Genomic DNA, 18,087 nt, shown 5'->3' on the forward strand with positions numbered 1-18,087 from the left:
CGCTGCTTAGGCTGCAGCCCTGACTCTCTGGACATAGGGCGTTTGAGCCCCCTTTTTAGATGGCCAGTTGGCCAGGGGGATGGTTACTTTTATAGGGCGCAGGCCCTAATGTGATTTTATGTGCTGAAGTGATTTATGTGCTAATGCTTTTGGGTGCTAGGAAATATAGAGTGTATAGTATGTTTTGCGCACCCTGTTTTTATACCTCTAGATATGGTCTATGCATATGAGGTTGTGTTACCTGTTTTGGTTTGTGTTGGGGATATTATACTTCCCCGTGTGATTTACGACCCTAGTGTAATGTTAACTTAGGTGGTTAGGGTCTAATGTGTTTAGACTTGTGGGATAATGTGCATAATGTATTTCATGTCACAGACTGTTGCAAAGTGCAGTGATTACCAGTGTTTACTGGTTGTACGTTCATGGCCTATTTTACTTTTACCAAGTTATTTATTTTACTATTTCTTTACCAAGTGCTAATTCTGACAGTGGCCCACGTGGCCCTGTCATGTGTACCTTATCCCTTGTAGATATATGCCCAGTGCCAGTTGGCACAGTGTACATAATGTGATTATTATTCTAATATGTTTTGAGATACCAAAGGCTATTTTTGATATAACCTTGTGTGGAATTCCTTTTGTGGGGGGCCTGGGATGTTGTTGCTGATGGGTGCGTGCACAAATGCTTTACACATTGCCTCCGGGATAAGCCTTGCTGCTCGTGCCACGCTACCAAGGGGGTGAGCAGGGGTTATCTTTGGCATGTAACTCCCTTGCCCTGACTAGAGTGGTGGTTTCTGCCTGGCTTTGGCGCAAGCCTTAGCCAATCAGAAATCCTATTTCTAACAGCACCACATACCTAGTGGAGAAGTGTGGCTCAGTGGTTAGAGGCGGCAGACCCGGAAGCTGAGAGCGACCGTGGACCAGGGTTCGATTCCCGACGCAGCAGGGTCTTGGGCTCAAAAATTCCACAGACTCGATAATTCTCGTGCCGGTGCCTACTCAACTCACGGGGTCACACTCTGCGACTCTGGGCAATAGCTTGCTTAATCTCCACTACGGCCCCTTGCGGCGGGATGCCTGGCTTTCACCTTGTGGATACCCTGCCGGGGTATCTCACAGGGGAATACCAGGACGGGTTCCCTAAGCAAGCGCCCTGAGACCTTCGGGTGATTTGTGCGCTATATAAGTCAAATTACATTACATTACATTACCTCCTTTTTTCTCTGACAGCTTGAGCACTTTTTAAAGATATTCCAGAGGTGATCCATGAATAATACTCATAGTAAACATCTACAGAAATGCCACATTTCAAATCAATAAATAACATTTTGTTTTCAGTTCTGTTTAGCATCCGCTCTAGGCCTTTGCAGACTTTTTTTTAACAACAATTAATGAGCAGTTATGTCTCTATTCGAAAGGTATCAATTCTAAGGTGACTCACCTGAGGGCTACATTTTGTACAGTGCCTGGGAGTGCATCTCAAAGCTGAGATTCTAGCCGGCTAGCTTTGTGTCTTGCTACTTGAGGCAGGGAGGAGAGTAAACAGCTACAGCTGCAATATAAATGTGCTGGAGCACGGCGAGAGCCATCTTCTGATGTTCCTCGCCCAGGGTCTTAGCAGTTTTTACTCCTTACAGGATCCTCTGCATGCTGTTTCACAGGAGCCCGCCAGTGTGGCTCAGCAAATGTGAGGTCATCTACAAAGCTCAGATTACCTTGACCCCCTTCAAGCAGGCGTCTGTCCACTGCATGAAACAGAATCTGTGATTCTTCCAGTGATCGTGATCTGTGTTGGGTTGGTGACAGAGACCAGACTTCTACATTGGTTTTATTGGATCTGTCCGCTGCTTTCGATGTGGTCGACCCTGAAATAATGGTCCATCATGTGGAGGTTACGGGACTGCAGGGTCCCATGGGGAATAGGGTAACGTCTTTCCTAGTAGATAAATCTCAAGCAGTTCAGCTGTCCCCTTGCCGTGGCTTCCTGATACCACCATCCGTAGGCTTCTAGTGGATCAAACAAGGCTGCCAATTTAATCCATAAACTGCTCAGGAACCCCCATGTTACCATACTATTGAAGCAACTCTGTTGGCTGCCAGTGAAACAAAGAGTTCAATTTACAACTTGCTGCCTCATTTCTGAGGCCTTGAAGAACTGTTCTCCTCACTAGGTAGCCCAGAGGATCAAACACTAAATTCCATCACTTGTTCTCCAGACATCCTACTTCAACCTTCTGACCATACCCAGTTACAAAAAGAAAAAGCTATGGGCAGATGCAGCTGTTCAATGCAAGCCGCACAGCTGTAGAATTCACTTCTGGTCCCTCTATGCAAGGAAACTGAGCACAGGTCATTCAGAAGAATGGTCAAACAAGCTACCATTATTAATACGGTTTTCCTCCCACTCCTATAAATGCTCATTCAATTTTTCACTTAGCGCCAAGAAACCTTTGGTGAGCGTGCCCTCTATCAAAATTCCTCAACATAACATTACATAACCTTAAGCGCTTTGTGGGAAGTTGGTTCTTGTGCTATGAGTCAAGCAGCATCTTACGCCCCATCACTTTCCGCACCAGTTGCCACCACTTTTGCTTCACTTTGCACATTGACTCCTCAAGGGTTGGATGGATCTAGGCAGGTGAGGGCAGGATAGGGTGGACATGTAGACACCTCAGTCTAATAACTGTTTGTATTTGTTTATTTTTTGAAGGCATACAAAAGTTAAGAAGGTCCACTGTGGTGCACTCATGTCCTCCTCTGATCCACAGATGTTCTGCCATTGAGGGTTTCACAGGTTGTCCTTGCGGTGAGCAGGGCGTTTCTTGCAGGCGTCGCTCTCCTGGTAAGCCTTGAGTTTTGGGCGGGCATTCATCTTCGCTACGAAGGCCTTGAGGAGTGGAAAACCACTGAGGCACCCAGGGACGAGCTTCGTGTGCACATAGAGGACATGCAGGAGGTAATAGTCTGCATATGAGATCTGTGGGGAGAAAACAGAGCAATGAACAAACCTGTAAGAGACTCCATGACCAGAAGCCCAACCAGCCAGCCACATACATGCGTTGAGTAGAATAACAGAGTGAATGGACCTTGGGCTCTTTCTGTCTCTGGCGCTTGCAGGAGAAGTCACCTCCTCGATACAGGGGTGAAGTTCACTCCATGGATGTCAAGATTCCCTCAACTACTTCCAGCCTAGCATTATTTGGCCAAGGACTTCACTGACGTGTGGGACAAACTCCATGGAGAGGAAAAATGTACTCTCTGTTTCGGTCTCTAGGCAGTGAGCTCAGCGCGAAAGGAGGGACACACTCAAGGAACAGGAGACCACAGTGTCTCTGTCACTCTCTAGTGTTACGAGTACTGTAGGAGACAGACTCCATGGACAGGAGTCCACACTGTCTCTTTCGCTCTGCGGCTAGCGAGGTGAGTGCAGTAGGAGCGCAGACTCCATGGACAGGAGTCCACACTGTCTCTTTTGCTCTCCGGCTAGTGAGGTGAGTGCAGTAGGAGCACAGACTCCATGGACGGGAGTTCACACTGTCTCTTTCGCTCTCCGGCTAGTGCGGTGAGTGCAGTAGGTGCGCAGACTCCATGGACGGGAGTTCACACTGTCTCTTTCGCTCTCCGGCTAGTGAGGGGAGTGCAGTAGGAGCGCAGACTCCATGGACGGGAGTTCACACTGTCTCTGTCGCTCTCCGGCTAGTGAGGTGAGTGCAGTAGGAGCGCAGACTCCATGGACGGGAGTTCACACTGTCTCTTTCGCTCTCCGGCTAGTGAGGTGAATGCAGTAGGAGCGCAGACTCCATGGACGGGAGTTCACACTGTCTCTTTTGCTCTCCGGCTAGTGAGGTGAGTGCAGTAGGAGTGCAGACTCCATGGACGGGAGTTCACACTGTCTCTTTCGCTCTCCAGCTAGTGAGGTGAGTGCAGTAGGAGCGCACACTCCATGGACGGGAGTTCACACGGTCTCTTTCGCTCTCCGGATAGTGAGGTGAGTGCAGTAGGAGCGCACACTCCATGGACGGGAGTTCACACTGTCTCTTTCGCTCTCCGGCTAGTAAGGTGAGTGCAGCAGGAGCGCAGACTCCATGGACGGGAGTTCACACTGTCTCTTTCGCTCTCCAGCTAGTGAGGTGAGTGCAGTAGGAGCGCACACTCCATGGACGGGAGTTCACACTGTCTCTTTCGCTCTCCGGATAGTGAGGTGAGTGCAGTAGGAGCGCACACTCCATGGACGGGAGTTCACACTGACTCTTGCTGCGGGAGGGACAGACTCTATAGACCAAAAGACCACACTGTCTCTTTCGCTTGCTGGGCAGGGAGGGAAGTGCCACAGGAGGGACAGACTCCATGGACAGGAGTCCACAATGTCTCTTTTGCTCTCTGGGCAGTGAGGTGAGCGCTGCAGGAGTGACAGATGCCATAGACTCTGGGTAGGGAGGTGAGGCGCTGTGGTGCAAGGGTGCCTGTGTTGCAGGCAGGATGTTTAGGTGCATTAAGGGACACCTTCCTGCACAAAACAATCTGTAGAGGCTGCTCCCTCTTTCTAAGAGTACTGCATAACAGTGGCATAGCTAGGCCTTTTGCAGCCAGTGGGCGACCCAGCCTTTGTCACCCCACGCAGCTGCAGGTAAGAGTAAGGTGGGGCCGCCACCCTGAAAACTCATGCCGCCCACGGCAGACCATCCCTCCACCTCTGCCTCACTACTCTGCACTTCCTTGTGTTACTCCAAATTTACCAAGCCACACAGGGCCACACAAGGTGGCCTTGTGTTGCCCTTGTGACATCCTGCGTGACTCAAGGGCAACGCAATGCAATGATGAATCTGACTCTATGTATGACTCACCGTTGCTCCATGCTCAATGCCAGGAGAAGAAAAGCTCCATGACTTAGAAGGAGCTAGACAGACTGAAATCAGGACAAGACCTCTCTGTCGCATTATCCCCTGTGGTAACAAACTCTGTGCGATGAGTACCCACAGAAGCTCTTGCTGAGGTTCATATATCAGAATATTATTGTCAGAAATATGCAGGGGCGGCTGGGGACATTTGAAAGTGGTGTGGCGCAAACTGATTTGCATACTGCACCATAGCGAGCGAGCCCGAACCCAATAAGGGAGGTTAGGGGGGTTACCCCCCCCCCCCGAGAACATTTTGAAAAAAGAGAAGAAAAATCGTGCATTTTCAAGCAAATTTAATAAAGCAATTGTGAAAGTGCAGTTATTACATTAATAGATGGCATAACATAGGTAGCTGCTTATTCAGTAAAACTACAGAGCTTCATACATTCCGTCCTATTATGCTCAGGTGCTGAATTCAGACTGTAAGACTTTCATAAAAATCTCAGCTCTAAGAGTAGAAGAAGTTGCACAGCAGTTGGGAAACAGCCTTCAAAAGCATTGGGAACCACGCCCTACATTTACCACGTTTCCATTAGAACACATGTGACTTTATCACGCATGTCTTTCCACACAGATGATAGTGTTTAGGTGAAACAAAATGTACTTAATATGCCATTTGATCAGTAAAATCTGTTTAGTCCCCAAATAGAACAAACCAAGAGAACAAACTCATTCACCAATTTACATCATATGCATTTTGTGATCTGCATCAGGTACATGTTCTTTGCAGCAGGCACATTTCACTACAGGCAGGCTATTTCACTACTGGGCCCTAGGTTTCCTCTGCCATCATCTCCATCTCCCTGTAACTATTGAGTGATCCTGTTCGGCAAAAGGTTCAGTGTCCTGGGTTTGCGTATCCGGTCCCTCGTCCCCCTACTGATCTCTGTACATCTTCTCCATCAATATAGCCCAGGCCTATAAGTCTTCCTGCAACTTGTCGTACCTACGATTGAGTTTCATGTGTACCTACTACAATCACCCCCTCATCTACATCCCTGTACCACAGTATGATGGAGGGGACTCTGACACCCAATCACAACCACCCTATGGCCACCCTCCGCCGGGCAAACACTAGTGCCAGCTGTAGGAACACTTTTCCAGTGCTTTTTTACCCCCTCTAAGTCATATAACAATACCATGCAAACACACTTGGGGCATTTCCTCAATTGCAAGAGCAGTCACTTCTTTCAGTCTCGCAATCACTTGTAGCCAGTAAGGATGCACGTTTGGGCACTCTCATGCTATATGCAGGAACGATGCCCCCTCCACACCTCGGACAGTCAGCCCTCTGGTCACATACATTCTGTGGAGTTTGATCAGTGTTAGGTACGTGCGATGCATGTAATTGAAAGGAGCCAGTTTGAATCTAGCATTACATTTTCTGTAGCCCTTCTGGGTCTGTCAGTGGTACCCCCAGGTCCTCTCCTCACGCCCAGCGGGCCACATGCTCGGTCCAGGCCCTGTCCGCCTTGAGTGCCTTGTATACATGTGCCACCATGTGCCTTGCCGAATCTGCTATCAGTAAGCAGCTGCAATGTGACCGTGTTTCACCGCCAATGGCTAAATTGCCACCCAACTGCAAAGAGCAAATGGCCTAATCTAACCAGGTTCAACTCCCTGGCACTATATCCAAAACCCCCAGGGGAAGCAACAGTGATTTTTCAATACACAGGACTGACCCCTCCCTGAAGGCCTCCTCTAGTCCCACCAGAAGCAGCTGCACTGACTAAGCTGGGTGCTGCAAACAAAACAGCATGTCATCCACATATAGGATATCCTGTGTGATGACGTCCCCTCCCCAGCCTCAATGCTCAAGTCCCCCATGTCGGTTTGGTGTTTCACCGTCAATGGCTAGAATGCATTGCCACGCCACCGCAAAGAGCAAATGGCCTAATCTAACCAGGTTCAACTCATTGACAGCTCCAGTCCAGATTGCTCTTTCTTTATTAAAGTCAATGCAGGAATACAAAACACCCCTCAACTACAATAGCCCATCCCATAAACATTCTGAATAGAACAATTTGCTCCAGATCTCCCCCCTCACTCCCGCAAACCGCCAGGGCCTGAATGCATGAATTTTATTATGCAATGACCACTTCCCTGTTTGGCTAGGCTCAAGGTGTATCCCCCTATAGTGGGTCCAGTCTCACCAACCATATGCTGCTATATTTGTGTGGACAGCCATGTGCAGTGTATATGGGAACTTCTCACCGCAGGCAGTGGTCCAGTCAACTCTTATAGCCCTCCAGTGGCGGTGTCTTCCTGTCCTTCCAGGGATTTGCGCTATTTCGTTTGGCTAGCACAAGGCCAAGCCACTCAAAGGCCCCCTTGGAACTATCACTCTCAATACCTTTATTCATTTGAATAAGTGCACATCTAGGGTCCCTCCACCCCAGGAACCCATCCACAGAAGCCTAAGATTCTGTCACTTTTCTACACTGTGAGCATAAAAATTCCTTGTCTCCATGTTGCACTGCAAGCAGCGCCTGATTGTAATGAGCATCTTTCTTCACCACCTCTCTCTCTTGTGAAATGTACCCGATGTAGATACTTTGAGTCCTATTCACACAAAGGGCTTCCGCACTCGTGACTGCGGCCCCCACTTGTGGCAGGACCTCCGCAATGAGAAACTCGACTGCAGAGGCCCTGTGTGAATTGGGCTCTTTAACTGTATAATTCAGTATTAGGTTGCAATGGCTGCCTCCTATGAAGATGCCAACACCTTCCGCCGCCCTTCATAATCTGTGAGTGGGCCTAAGGGCAGGCCCGAGCCAAGGCGTTGCATATGCGGCGAAAGGAGTCTGGCATATAAACTTATAGTGATCGGTATATAGCCACGATTTTGTGGTCCATCAGGCGTCACGTCCCCAGCCTCAATGCCCACATCCCCCATGTCAGTTTGGTGTTTCAACACCAATGGCTACATTGCCATGCGACCGCAAAGAGCAAATGGCCTAATTTTGCGCAATTACACAATGGGAATGGTCTGGATTATTATCAACACAGTGATTCGTTATGCGTTGCCTACCTTTCGTTGCACAGCACAAGTCACGGAAGTCAGCACACAGCACAGCAGCAGTCGTGACGTCGGTGAGGCGCCTCAGGGAGTCGGTCACGGACACGGTCTTGTCGGTCTCTGCCTGCGCACAACAGTGTGGTGAGCTCCAGGGAGGGACCACGCTACAAGAACCGACATCACAGTGCGGCGCAGGCATCCCGGGGAAATGGCCAATCACTGCATGGCTTAACATTGAGTCACACAGTGATTGGCCATTAACAGTGCGGCTGAGGCAGTGTGCCACCCCCACGCGCTGCATCCAATAATGGATTGCCTGCCCTGCTGCGCGGTGCAGCGCCAGGATTGGCTAGGGGGGCACATTTGCTAGTCGCCCAGTCGCCCTTTGTAAACCCCGGGGGCTGCGGCCGGCTGCACCAGCACCCCCTGGTCCCTCTCTCTAAGGGGAACCGCATAATGACAATATGCGCATGCTCGGGCTAGTTTCAGCCCCAAATTGCACTTGCGCACTAGGGTCTGCTGCAGCCTGAGTGTGTGGACTGTCTGTCACTCAAGCTGCAGCAGGCCACCCCCCTAAAACGCCGGGTGTGTCCCAGATGCCCGGCGGCGGATGACTAATTAAATTATAGGATTGCGGGAATGCGGATTGCATTGACGACGCGCGACGGTGGGTCCATGGTGGCTGGTGGGGCTACGCCCCTACTCCCCAATGGACGCACCATGCCTGGAAATATGGTCTGATATAAATACCGGGTCCTACAAATCATTAACAAAAGCTCGATCCTTTTGGGTAGAAAAATATTTTTGTAAATGATATTTATGACTTCCAATATTTATGTCAGGAAATATTTTGTCCACAAATTCAGGTAACTCACCTCGCTGAGGTCTGGGACTCAAGCTGCCTCACCAGAGCTGGACTCAAAACCATGAATGAGCTTGCCTGCATTCAAGGAGGAGCACTCACAGGTGTTGGAGCTTGAGCGCTGAGTCAGGGAGCAGCAGTGAACGGAGCTGTGGTGCGGCGGCATTTCATCGCTGTGAGGCAGGCCATGAGAAAGGCTGTGAGAAGGACGTGAGCGGGCTGTGGGGGCTGCGAGGAAGACCCGCGACGGGCGTGTGGTGAGCCCAGAGCGTGGTGAGCCCAGCCACCAACTACAGCACTACCGCCGCCAAGCCACTACCACCGCTGCGAAGCTGCAGTGCTGTGTGCATCAAGGCGGGCTGCCAGGAAACGCAAGCAGTGTGTGGTGAGCCAACTACAGTACCGTTGCCGCCAAGCGGGTGGCGTTTGGAGATGCAGAGCAGTGCCGTGTGGTGAAGTCGAGTGGTGCTGGATCAGTGTTGAATTGGCGTCGCGCCGCACCCTTTGTGTACCGCAGTCTGCCACAGGAGTACCAGGGAGGCAGATGAGCTGTGTGCTCTTGTGACAGTGAAAGAAAGTGGCGAGAGCGAGGCTGACTCAGGAGATGCTACACTGACTGCTCACTGAGCACCAAAGAGTGGCAAAAGAATTAATATTGAGCAGCACTAGAGCAAGGGGGAGCAAGGGTAAGCAACCCCTCCTGGCACGAGTTTCTAGCTTAATCCTTCAAAGTAATTGCGCCTGAAGTGAAGAGGCACTGAACAGACTGGATTTTCCATTTCACCGTAGTCAGCAGAGCAGCGGTGAGGCAGCCTCGGAGTGTGTTGGGGCAGTGTAACAGGACCAGCACCTGGCCACAGTTTTTTGGACCCGCAGGCCTGACCCCCCCCCCCTCCGCCAGCTGTCTTGGAACAGCCCCCAGAGCAACGGAGGGCGGTGGGCTATGAAGTTGGACCAATAGCGGTGTTTAGTCTGCTTGTCCCGCGGGCCAGAGCCCGCCATCTCATGGAGCGCTGATGGTGCAAAGTTGGATCTGCGGCGGCTCCCAGCTTGCATGTTACACGGGCTCGAGCCTGCTACTCCGCGAAAGCAGCCCGTTAATCTCTGGACCAGGAGCGGTTGGCGGAGTGTGACGCGGACAGCCACATTGGCTCACCCGCCGCGTTGGATTACCCACCATGCCCACCTGGAAACTCCAGCACTTAGGTTCCCACTGCCATTAAATATGGGAAAGAAGGCTTGCCAGTCAGCGCCATATTCTTGAGCACGATGAGGTGATCACCTGGAAACAGGCGGTGAGTTGGTGGCAGGAGTTGCACTCAGAGCTAGGGTAGAACCTGGCTCGCGGTGCGTGCAGCTTAATAGTTTATCCGCTCAGGTTGCCCAGTTTTTTCAATCTGCTGGCCACGGGCTGCTTGGCTGCATACTGTGATATCACGCTCTTCTTCTCTGTGCTTCCTCGTGGCTTCCCGTTAGTCCGCCCCAGCCCGCCTCAACCCGGCAGCGCCAAACTGCACCAGCTGTCCGGCTGCCTTTGTTACCTGGACCACCGGTCCACTTAGGTAAACTGAGTTCCAGCTCTTTTCAGCTAAGTGGCTGATTTGTGGTGGACTTGCGGCAACACTTGGGACACCAGGGCTTGAGTCGACAAGCGTGAGAGAAAAGTGTAAATGACAACGAAGCACCAAAGAAGTGAGAAGCAAGGACAATAAAGTAAGCAAAGATTCCTCAACAAGTAAAAAAGTGGAAGTAAGGTCACTACAAAGGCCCAAAGACTCAAAGGCTTTGCAAGGGCAGGGCATGGCAAGTAGTGAATTTCACACTGACCCTACTCCCCCTGCTCTGCTGCTTTGCTCCACAGCAAGCTTGGGTTCACCTGCAACTTCTACGTAGCATTCGCGTTGCCCACACAGTCATTTTGAACAGTCATTTTGTACAGCCTGGACAGGCCACCCAGCTCTCCCCTTCTTTCCCTTCTCCGGCTAAAGCAAAGGATGAGATCAGGGAAGCAGAGGTCTACAGTCCCGCAAAAGAAAAGGAAATGGAGAGAAAAACTAGATATATCTACCATGGACACAGACTGGTTACTTAACCTGTCGCCAAGCATTTCTGAAAGCACTACAGTCAGTACGCTCCCGGTGCAATCGAAGGAAGCAGGCTTGGTGGGCCAACATCTATTCAGTAATCAACCAAAAATAACGACAAAATGTGCCTTCCTGAAAGACGTAGGGTCGGCAGTAATTTGAAGCAATATGAAAATTAAGGGACTACCCATTCCTCTGAGCCCCACAGTGACCATCAGCAGGTGTAGCTCAGGCGGTAATAATGAGAGGGGCAAATCTCAAACCAACAAAGCGATAGTCACCAGCCAATTTAACGAGTTCACCCCATCACAGGAGGGAGGAGTCCCTAACATATCCACACAGAGCAGTTTAGGGGTCCTCATAGTTTCAACTTCAGAAAGTTCCAAAACAAAGACCACCTATGACAGAGGGGGGAGAAGTTATCTACTCCCCTTCCTGCTCTCATACCATCCGCACCGCAAGTGCTTGCACCCTCCGGGGGGAGGGAGAAAGTGAATCCGCCCAATGTGCACAACATGATTCTACCGGGTCTGCTGCTTTGCCATATACAGAGGAAGCTCACGCCGTGGAGAGAGATCTCTCCTTTCTTGAATCAAAAGAATGGGAAAAAATGCTGTCCTCATATGGTAAAGACGCCCCTGACCATTTTCGACCATCAACATCTCCAAACGAGGAGAAGAAGGAGGACTTTAAACAAGAGAAGGCATGGGCTACACCTCCGGACATCCTACAAAGGTTAGCTGATGCAATGACATATCAAGCAAATAAAATGGACATACAAATACGCCTTTTGAACACACTAGCTGTGTACGTAGCCAAAATAGATGACAAATTTACAAACTTGAATAACCTGATCAGACGGGCCCAAGCGGCCGCAGACCACCCACAACAAGGATGTGATTGCTCACCAATAATCGAGAAACTGAGCACGCTCCCAGTAATGATGGAAAAACTGTTGGCAGACCTAAAAGAAATTACAAACTCCAAGCCATCTCCCTCAAGTAATAGCGACGGTGACTCATGTCATGTAACCAAAGAAAAGGTGGCAGCAGATCCGGGGGTGCGAAGGGATGAAATCAATGCATTGTCCTCACCTCTGGATACATCAGCCACTGGCAGTTCAAGGAGCGACCAACAAAAGTCCCCAATTGCGGGCAAAGCTACATCCACCTCACCACCTCAAACTGATCAGGACATGGAAGACCAGATTGGCGAAAAGACAAAGAAAGCGAAAAGGCCGCAATAAGATCTGCAGGAGCAAACAAGATCTGAGCCTTTACCCTTTGTTTAACACCGACAGACGAGCTGCTGCTACAGAGCATAACGACCCACAAAGAATTGGCGAGCCAAAAAATCAACAAGAGGTCCAAACAACCCCACTGGAAAGCGACAAACAAAAAAAGATTGGCACTCTGTTCCCTGCAATAGAAAAGGTCGCAGCCGGGGCAGATCATGATCACTTGGCCAATAGGAGGAAAAAGGAGTCAACCACAACCACCCAAATGGCATTTTTTGACCCAGTACCATTGCAAGAGGCAGAGGGCCAAAGTTCCACCGGGCCCACGGATCTTCTTGGTAGCGCCAATTCAGCGAATCCGACTCAAATCAGCAGTTCACACCAAGATCACTCGGGCAATTTTACTATACTGGCAATGGGCAAGGGAGGTGAAGTTCCCACCGTCCGTGGCATAAACGAAAAGAGCTCTAGTACACGAAACATGCCACCTCACACACCTGTTTACAAAGCAACGAACGTGCAATTATCAGAACCCCCAACAGGAACAGATCCAATGCATTGGGCCCAAAGATCAGAGCCACAATCAAGGCTTCCAGTGGCCCCCTCCCATGGAGATCCAACTTTCATGTTTTTTTACCCGGAGTATAAGTCCAAAGGCAGCTGCGACATATTAAATCATGGGAATATCATCAAACTGTTAGAAGTGATAGGCCTGTCCAATGTCGTAACCTCAGAGGGCATTAAACCAATAGAATTCATAGTACCGGGTCAGGGTCAAACAAATGAAAGCACAGAGGTCACTTGGAGCTCCATAGAGGCAATAAATAATGTCATACGACAATCAGAAACCTTCAAGCAGCGGGGCATACTCCTACAACCCGGTAGGGAACCAGGCTACCCACACGTTCTGCAAGAAACCCGAAGCCTTGAGCGTCCACGTGCCGAAAAAAGAGCTGTCTATTTAGTCTTGAGGAGTACATGTGATAAAACTCCCTCCTCCGTCTTAAAAGCACCAAATGCAAGAGAGGATCAGCCCACTCTCAAAAGGGACTCGGAAGAGGCCGTCACATGGTAATGGCTGGTGGTCTCCCTAAATTCGACCCGGCTGCTCCGCTGACATCACAACCACCAAACGGGTCATGACATCTGCCCATTAAGGATCTGCTCTTGGAACATTCATGGGTTATCAAGCAAATTGGGGGACACAGTAACCATCTTTTACTTACGATCATTGAGATAATACTACTTCAGGAGACATGGCTTGTGGAGAGGCAGCACATAGAAGGGTTCAAAACACATTACATCCCAGCCCTGATATTGAAATCTTTGGGAAGAGGCAGCAGTGGCTTAGCAATTAATATATCAAGAAAAATTGCAATCACCTCATGGGACCTCGCGAGCCCTTCCCATTTTCTCCAGTCGGTGGGAATCTCACTTAGCTCAAACAAAGGCCAGCCCAGGTCCATCACTCTAATGAATGCCTATATTCACCCAAATTTAGTGTCCAGACAATCCTTCTCAGAGGAGGTGACGGAGCCAGTGTTACAGAAAAATGAGGTAACCAAAACACAGGAAAGCGCCTGGGTCATACCACCGCAGGACCTTCACGGATGGCACTAGGAAGACCGGAATGGTCGCTCCTTACAAAGAAACCTGGAACATCTGGGTCTTAGAGCCCTCAACGGGCGCTTTCTCCCTGACAAGCCACCCGGCCTCTCATATTTACCGAAAAATGGGTGCATCCTTAATTCGTTACACCTTTGTTAGCCACTCCCTCCTGCATCAAATATTAGGTTTCGGATTCGGCAACAGAACAGAAAGTGACCACAGCCCTCAAGAAATATTGCTTAGCACTAGTCTAGTTCAACACGCAGAGGCAAGGGCTCAAGCTTTCGAAAGCTATATGATCAATTTAAAACAAATCAAGTGCTCGGTTAACAATCTACAGCAGGTAACAATGGAGGCAAAACAAATTTTTGAGAGTACTAGTAGGACAACCGATGATTATATTACTAACTGGACGACATTTATTACAAAATTGACAGACAGACACACAAAACCAATAACTTATTCAAAATCCAATGGGTCGAATCAGTCGACCTCTTGGAATCCAGCAATACGTTCAGCAAAAAGAACTATAAACCTGCTATGGCGGGAATTAAAAATAAAGCCAATGGACCCACCAACAATAATCAAATTGAGAGAACCTGCAATCACCTGAAGATAGTAAAAAGAGAACATCGTAGGGCTCACTGGAATTCTTTCTGGGCTAAATTACATCAAGACATTAAGTCAAATATTTCTGGGAGGTTCTGGCGTACCATCAATAGTTTTGGAGGGAATGTCCGGAAAGCCGCTTCATCAAACATACTGGAGTCTCAATGGTATTTTTTCTTGCACATCCACTTAAAACGATCATCAAGATAACACAGTTGATCAGCGCCCCAGACAAGATGGCAGCAAAGCTCCAAAAGTGGTGATCATGCCTCCAAAGCAATTAATTAAAACACTAACCATGGAAGAATATCCCTACCAAGGCCAATTACCTGAAAAGCAATCAGTGTGATTAAATCATCCAAGCAGCATCGTTCAAAGCACAGTCCTCGAGGACCAAATCGAAAAACAGATTAAAAAGGCGCGGAAAGAGGGAGCTCTAGGCCCAGGAGGCATCGCTCCAGCTTTGTTTATGGAAGATTTGGCCTTCTGGGCTTCTAAGCTATCTCCACTCTTTACCTCTATCTTACAAAAGAACATCATTCCGCCCTCTTTCAAAGGTGGGGCCAAAATATCTCCAGGGAATTACTGATTGGTCGCCCTTATCGACAACGAAGCAACGTACTTCGCTGGGACACTGCTCAACTCACTTCAGGCATGGGCCGACAAACATTCAGTAATTCTTCCGAACCAAACTGGCTTCACAAGTGACACTGGTACCTCGGTTAATCTCATGACTCTCTCTTGCTTGATAGATCAGGCGGTAACCAGCCCTAGTCCGTTCTACATGGGATTTATAGACTTTAAATCTGCGTTCGACAACGTCAACAGGGCAAAGCTCTAGCAGAAGCTTTCCAGATTGAATATCCCAAATGGTCTTTTAAGAGCCATACAGCTACTGCACTGGGACACATGGGTCAGGATCAATATCGGGGACGGCTCCAGACTGTCCCGCCTGATTGCAACAACTAAAGGACTAAAACAAGGATGTGTCCTGGCCCCCACACTTTTTAATCTATTTTTATCAGATTCCTCAGATTCCCTAAACAAGGTAAACTCTCATGCTCCTAAACTAGCCAGCTTTCAGCCGTTAACATCCTATACGTAGATGACGTAGTTCTCCTAAGCAACACAAAGATTGGCCTACAAAGACTTATGGACGTCACGGCCGAATATTCAATAAAGAACAAGCTCCAGATAAACAATAAGAAAACGAAAATCTTGGCGGTCCATCCAGGAAGGCCCCAGAAGCTGGCTTGGGTCCTAAATTCTGAAAGCATCATAGAATCCAAGTGCCACAAGTACCTTTGAGTTCTCTTCGATAACAACAGTAGATACAAAACCCGCCTAGAAGAGCAAGAAAAGAAGGAAGTCGAACTATCATTCACACTCAGTTCTATTCATAAGAAGCTTTTTGGCCCAACATTCTCTCCAACACCACAGGCATCACAGGCAAAAGTCATTCCTACACTAACATACGGAAGCGAGGTGCTAAAAGGGCTTGACAGTGGCCAATTAGACAAAATCATTGCGAAAATCTTCCGAACAGTGTTCCAGTTATCAACATACACGTCACCTGCCCAAATCAGGCTGGAACTTGGCATCTGTAACCAATCACTGGCCAGATTGATGAGCATCCTAATGTACTGCCACAATCTGAGGTCGTCAAAAGAAGGCAGCTTAGCGCAACACCTGTGGTCAAACCTGAGTACGTAACGATGGCGGGCAGGGTACGAACATTGGGCGAGAGGGCTAAAAACTTTAAGCCTGAACGAAGTTTGGGATTTACATGTCAGCCAAAACAAATTTAAAAGGCTAGGTAAAATAAGTGCAAAAAACTCTCTTCACTAAAAGATAAGGCATGTCTCGCAAGAAGAAGTCACGGCCGGATGACTCTTAGATAGTACGACCAGCCGACGCCTCAGGGGTATCTAATTTTGCTGTTCATTGCACGCACTAAACTTTGCTTCTTAAAACTAAGAATGGAAGTGATCAACTTGTCCTGCCATCTTCCCAAATGGAAAAGAGAACTAGCCCAGTAACTCTGTCGGCTTTGTGGAAACCATAGACATAACACACATCCTTTGCCTGTGTCCAAGTCTGTTGAAGGAAAGAAGGTCCCTTTTACGGAGAGGCTGGATCATCAATGAGGTCAGATCGTGCTGAGCCACAGTACTAGCCTGCTTTGATCCACGGAACACCAACCTAAACTGTGCTCTAGTAAGGTTTATGGCTCGTGCTGCAAAAAAACTAGGGGGGGGGGGGGTTCATTAACAGCAACCTCCACCTGAAAAATAACCAACAGATCCCTCTTGCAGGTACTCAGGCAAGGAAAAAATATTTGTCAAAGGCACCAAACTAACTGACCAGAGGGGCTCAGCGCATAGGTTAGCACACTCCGGGACTCGATTTCCAAATCTTGGTCACCACCACCAATGTCCCAAAGGGTTAATATTAACGTTTTGGCAAAAGGCAACTATTATTGTGTATTCTGTAAAATGGGGAGCCTCGGGCCCTTTACCAAGAACTGGGGTTATATCTTCTTTTAATGCGGGACTCGATTTCCAAATCTTGGACATTACCATCATTCCCCCAAAGGGTTATATTTAACATGTCGGCGAAAGGGTAACTACGATTTTCTACTCTGAAAAACGGGGGGCCAGGGGTCTTTTACTAGGAACTGGGGTTTTATCGTCTTTTAATGCGTATATGATTTTTCTTTTGTAACTTGCAAAGGTTTTTTTGAATCATGCAATAAAGTTTTTGACTCAAAACCAAAATCAATTAAAATCAAGAGACTTCAAGCCGGTCCCAGACTGCAGGAGGCTTTGAGTAGAATGGGGATGGGGGTATGCTTGGGTCATGGCAGCCTCTACTGCTCTGAACGCAGCCCCCTAATCCAGCAATCCACTGGGACAGAATGTAAATGTAAAATGTAAATTGATACTTGTATAGCGCACTACTCACCCGCAAGGGTCTCAAGGCGCTTGTACGAATACCGCTGTGGAACCCATCCTGGCTTTCCCTGTGAGGCGTCCACTCCTGGGCACCCCCAAGGTGGAGGCCAGGCATCCTTAGCATTGTGGGGGCTGTTGTGGAGATTAAGCAAGCTATTGCCCAGAGTTGCAGAGTGGGACTCCATGATTGGAATAGGCACGAGGCGAGAATTATCAGGTCCGTGGAATTTTGAGCCCAAGACCCGCCGAGGCGGGGAATTGAACCCTGGTCCCGGGCTAGACCTCTGCATCAGGGTCTGCCGCTCTAACCGTTGAGCCACATCCGGCCCTGCGCACTAAACTGATGACACCAAAAACGGACAGCACCAGTCTGGGTTGTGTGTGTGCTTCTTTGCAGATCAGATATGGCCTAGCAGTTCTGAGCAGATGCTACTTTGGGGCAAGATCAAGTGTGATTTGCATAGTTGCAGTCCCCGTCTGGAGTGGCATGGTCAGGAACAGTGCGTAATCTGTAAATAAATAAGTGTCAGGGCCCTCGTCAGGAGAACACTGCAGCTTACACCACCCTTTGCCCCTGCCAGCGCTGCCACTCACAGGAGCAACACAACTACTACCCATCGCACCCCTACAAGGGTGACAATTCACACTGTTCCAGGGCCGCAGGTATCAGTAACTTTTTATCTGCATTGAATTAATAATCAACTGTTGATTTGCTCATCTCTTAATTAGACAAACACCGCCAGAGTGACCTAAGTGCTGGTGATGACAATTAAGTGCCGCTGCCAAGCCCCAGAAACCACGGGCTCAAATTAAG

General features: G+C 48.9%; 1 protein-coding gene across 1 annotated transcript in view; it reads right to left on the bottom strand.

Annotated features, from left to right (window-relative positions):
- Window positions 1-2,689: 2,689 nt before the first annotated feature.
- LOC147736656 (glutathione S-transferase P 1-like) overlaps window positions 2,690-18,087 on the bottom strand; it is a 113,106-nt gene continuing 97,708 nt past the window's right edge. The window contains exon 7 of the mRNA XM_086953412.1: window positions 2,690-2,979. Coding sequence (XP_086809538.1) covers window positions 2,791-2,979 — 189 coding nt within the window. The 3' untranslated portion in view covers window positions 2,690-2,790. The remainder of the gene's footprint in view (window positions 2,980-18,087) is intronic.

Source organism: Lissotriton vulgaris, chromosome 1_2 (genome assembly GCF_964263255.1).
Source record: "Lissotriton vulgaris chromosome 1_2, aLisVul1.2, whole genome shotgun sequence".
NCBI lineage: Eukaryota > Metazoa > Chordata > Amphibia > Caudata > Salamandridae > Lissotriton > Lissotriton vulgaris.